The sequence below is a fragment of the Lottia gigantea genome (assembly GCF_000327385.1).
Source record: "Lottia gigantea unplaced genomic scaffold LOTGIsca_12, whole genome shotgun sequence".
Taxonomy (NCBI): Eukaryota; Metazoa; Mollusca; class Gastropoda; family Lottiidae; genus Lottia; species Lottia gigantea.
In genome coordinates this window covers 823,309-827,502 of record NW_008707225.1, presented here as the reverse complement: position 1 = coordinate 827,502, position 4,194 = coordinate 823,309, and the positions used below count along the sequence as shown (strand labels likewise).

The 4,194-nt window shown below is 33.5% G+C and overlaps 1 protein-coding gene across 1 annotated transcript; it reads right to left on the bottom strand.

The window, feature by feature from the left end:
* Positions 1 to 357: 357 nt before the first annotated feature.
* LOTGIDRAFT_156753 (hypothetical protein) lies at positions 358 to 2,523 on the bottom strand (the record flags this gene model as incomplete). The annotated part of the gene is made up of 1 exon (XM_009048028.1): positions 358 to 2,523. The coding sequence occupies one exon, from the start codon at positions 2,521 to 2,523 to the stop codon at positions 358 to 360; it is 2,166 nt and encodes a 721-aa protein (XP_009046276.1).
* Between the last annotated feature and the right edge of the window lie 1,671 nt (positions 2,524 to 4,194).

The following is a 4,194-nucleotide window of genomic DNA, read 5'->3' as shown; positions in this document are numbered from 1 at the left end:
CTTAGGTGAACCTAAGGTTGGGAACCAGTATTGAGTGTTATATTAATTATTCAAAAGCTGTATTGTGCAACTACCTGTTTTATATTCAAAATGATGTCACGGAAATACATTTGTGTTCATTAAACCATAAACACTCACATAAACGTTCATCAGATTCATTGCTGTAACCCCGTATCTGACATTTTGCTATTGCATATATCGTCTGAATTATTGATACCACAACGTCCTTTTAGTAACCATTTTCTGTGACATCCATACAAACTGTTACCTCATTCATTTTGTTTCCGTGTTTTCAGTGCCCACTTGAATTTTAAGTACAAACATTTAAACTGTTTATTATGTTGTGTCTCTGCGTTATTAATGTTCATCAGATTGATTTATAGAAAACATTTGGGAATTTGGAATAAATCGAGGCCTTTCATGACATTGATAGTGTAATCTTTGCTCAAGTTTCCTCCAGAATAAATTTATAGTGTCCAGATTTGCATCCCATTTCAAATAGTCACCAGTTCGAGTTATCTTGTCAATGATCTTAGTAACATTATTACTGTCAATTTCCTCCAGAATAATAGCAACAATAATATCATCTTCGCCCTGTTCGTATATTGATCTCTCTAACGCCATGCAAGCTTCAAATTCACACCAGTTGTCTTGAGCATAGGCATTAGATACACACAACAGAACATATTTACTGCTATCAAGATGTTCCAAGGATTCCCTTATAGCGATTGTTCCAGGTCTAGCGTCTCGGTAAGGGAAGAAAACATTAAGTCCCTTATTTTCTAATTCACTTACTAACTGGCGATACACGATATCAAAATCTTCATCCGCGGAACTTACGTACACATCGTGAACATGAGATACATTGTTGGTATTCGTACACTTACGTCGTTGGAATTTGAGCACAAAGAGTATATATCGTAGCTTCCATCGATAGCGATAAATAGCTGATGTAAGTACCACCATTAAAATGACTGAAAAGCTCGTACAATTGATTATCTCTGAAACTTCGGTTTGCAGCAAACAGGACTTTTGTGTAAATACATTTGCAACTTTTGTAATGACTGTCCCATTATAACATTCAAAATTCTTTGGGTAGCCAACCATGATCTTCTTATACATTTTGGCAAATTTTAAGAAGAAGATTATTTTACAGTCACATATAAACGGGTTAAACCTCAAATCAAGTAAGGAAAGGTGATGAACAAAGGTAGGTGGAAAATCTAAAGCTGAAAATACTGCCAATTTGTTTTCATTTAAGTCTAAATGAGTTAATGATTTTAGTGGAACGAAATATTGCGGGGGGAGATATCTTATCCAATTTCCAGCCATTGATAGAAACGTTAGGTTCAATAAACATTCCGTAAATGCAAAGGGAGCATAATATAATCCAGTTTTACTAACATCTAGATATGTTATCCCAGTGGCATTACACAACATATTTGACCAATGGATTTGTTCCATATGCTTCATTTCATTGTATGACAAATCCAAACGGGTCAAAGCAGGAACATTCTGGAACATAGTGGCGTTGTCTATATATTGATAATCGAACAACATGTGATTTTTGCTGATATAGATGTTTATTAGCGATTGACTTTCAAAAGCGTTACGTTCAACTTGAGTAAGGCTTTCAGTTTTTTCAATCGTCACAGCTTGTAATGACCGAAGATAATAAAAGGCTTTCGTTGGTATGCGTTCAATTTGCGTATTTGAAATGTTTAGCATCTTCAAGTTACTTAAACAATTGATACGTTTCATGTCTAATTTACGAATACAATTGTTATCTAAGTAAATGGCTTCTAAAGACGGCAACCCAGGTCTTCTGTCACAACAGACCGGAAGTCCAGTTAAATGGTTCGATGACAAACTTAAACTATTTAAACTTGTAGACAGGGAAATGTTTATGCTCCTTAGTGAATTATACGATAGGTCCAGCCGCTTTAATCTCTTTAAATTGAAAATATGAAAGTCCACTTGTTGTATGCTGTTGTTTTTAAATGAAAGCTTGTTAAGGTTTGATTGTTCGAGGTTCTTGGACACATTTGGTAATATCGTTGTTAAATCCATTGACTCTAAAAGAAGATTTTCTAAAGTTGTTGCAATGCCGTCAGTTAAGTTAGCGATAAGTGTTGGATTTCTAGCATTGTTGAAACTTGCATCCAAAGTAGTCAAAGCTTTTAATTTATGCAAACATTTACGATCAACACTGGATATACGATTTTTAAAGACGTATAACTTTACCAAGTTAGGTGATCCTATTGATATTTCTTCAAAGCTGTTGATATCCAAACGTCTTATAGAGTTTACACTTAAATCTAAGGTCTGTGTGTTATTCGGTATTTTCGGTATATAAGTTAAATTTTGACCCGAACAATTTACAACTCCTGTAAAACACAAGCAAATAGGCCGCCTAGATCCGTACTTGTCCTCATAAACACAGGCTGTTGGTCCTTGAGATCTAATTACGAAAAACAAAACTGTAAACATAAACAATATTATTATATTGTATCTGAATTCCATACTGTTTGCAATCTCTCATATAAACGTCCTTTTAAAAATGAAACTTCGTATCCAAATAACACACGATACTGATTTGTGAAATAAATTTTGAGGTAATAGCGTGAATTGAAACCAGCTCATTATTATGAGTGACTAATTTAATATTTCCTTTCCTGTCACAATAATAATACTTAAAATTAATACGCTATCCCGAAATGCATACAATATCCCATAAAAACAGAAAAAGTTAAGAACTAAATTTAGGTCTCCATGTTACAATAATTTGACAAATCATTGGCAATTAGTCCAGTGACATAATTATAAAAGGACCTCCTTCTATCTTAAACCAATAAAATCAACATTCTTTGGCCCTTTTTAAAAATCTCGTTGAATATTGTTAAGTCGCCTGAAAGCCTGGCCAAAACTTAGTAACTGGTCGAAAATGCTTTAATTTAGGAAACGATTTAAGAACGATTGATTTATATACCTTATATATCTTCATCTCTCCATATTCCCTAAATGACAATTTCAGACGGCACGCAAAAACGAAAGGAAAGGAATGTCTAAATAAATCAACAACAACGGAATGGATTACTTTTGTAAATAATCATTACTGAGTCGACATGATTACTTGTAATAGGACTTAAGATCTTATCATCAATACGATGTAAAATGTAAATGCGGTATTTTTAGTGCACAATTGCAACATGACAATCCACCTGACTTGTACTTACTGGGTTTCTTTAAATGTCTTTGTTAGATAAAAAAAAACAGGTTCAAGCTATCACGGAATAATTCGGGTCCTACTTGGATGTACAATTCCAGAAAGGAATAGCCTGGTTTCTGGTAGATAGAATAATTAGGTTCATATTTGAAAGCAATATCTATACAGGCTCATGCAATTTCAATCTGACAAAGTTCTCGAAAGATAGGGTTCCTTTTTGACAGGAAAAAATAGATTCAACCTAGGAGAGGAATAACCACGTTCATGTTTGACAGAAATAACCACGTTCCTGTTTGACAGAAATAACCACGTTCCTGTTTGATAGATCTAACCAGATTTCTGGTAGAATAGGAATAACCACGTTCTTGTTTGATAGAAATAACCAAGTTCCTGTTTGATATAGATCTAACCAGATTTCTGGTAGATAGGAATAACCACGTTCCTGTTAGAAATAACCAGGTAACATAAATTTTTAATTCAATTAACTATTATTGCACTCTTTCCAGATGATTATTTTAACATCTCGTCTCAAAACATGTCATCCATGTCTAGAATTTTATATATTTCCTGATTAAAGGCACATTATTGTGTGGGTAGTATTTTCTTCATGCTATAGCTGTGTGTATTTGTTGGATAATATACTGTGATTTATTCTTTTGTAACCAATGGGTGTCGAAGTAAATAAACGAGTGTAGAAATGAAAATCATGAACCTGGAAAATTCACGTGTCTCTGTATAGATAGTAAGCATTGAAAGAAGATTAACGACACAATTTATAAAAAACATCGAAAATGAAGCAAATATTTTTCCTTTCACTATGTTTAGCAGTGTTTTATGTATCATGCGGCTTTAATTTTCATCGTGAATGCAGAGGAATTTGTGAAACAGGATTGGAAGAATTTGAATTTTGGTATGAAAAATGTAGACCTATATGTGAAGGTAGATGTTTTTGATTGAGTATAATTTAC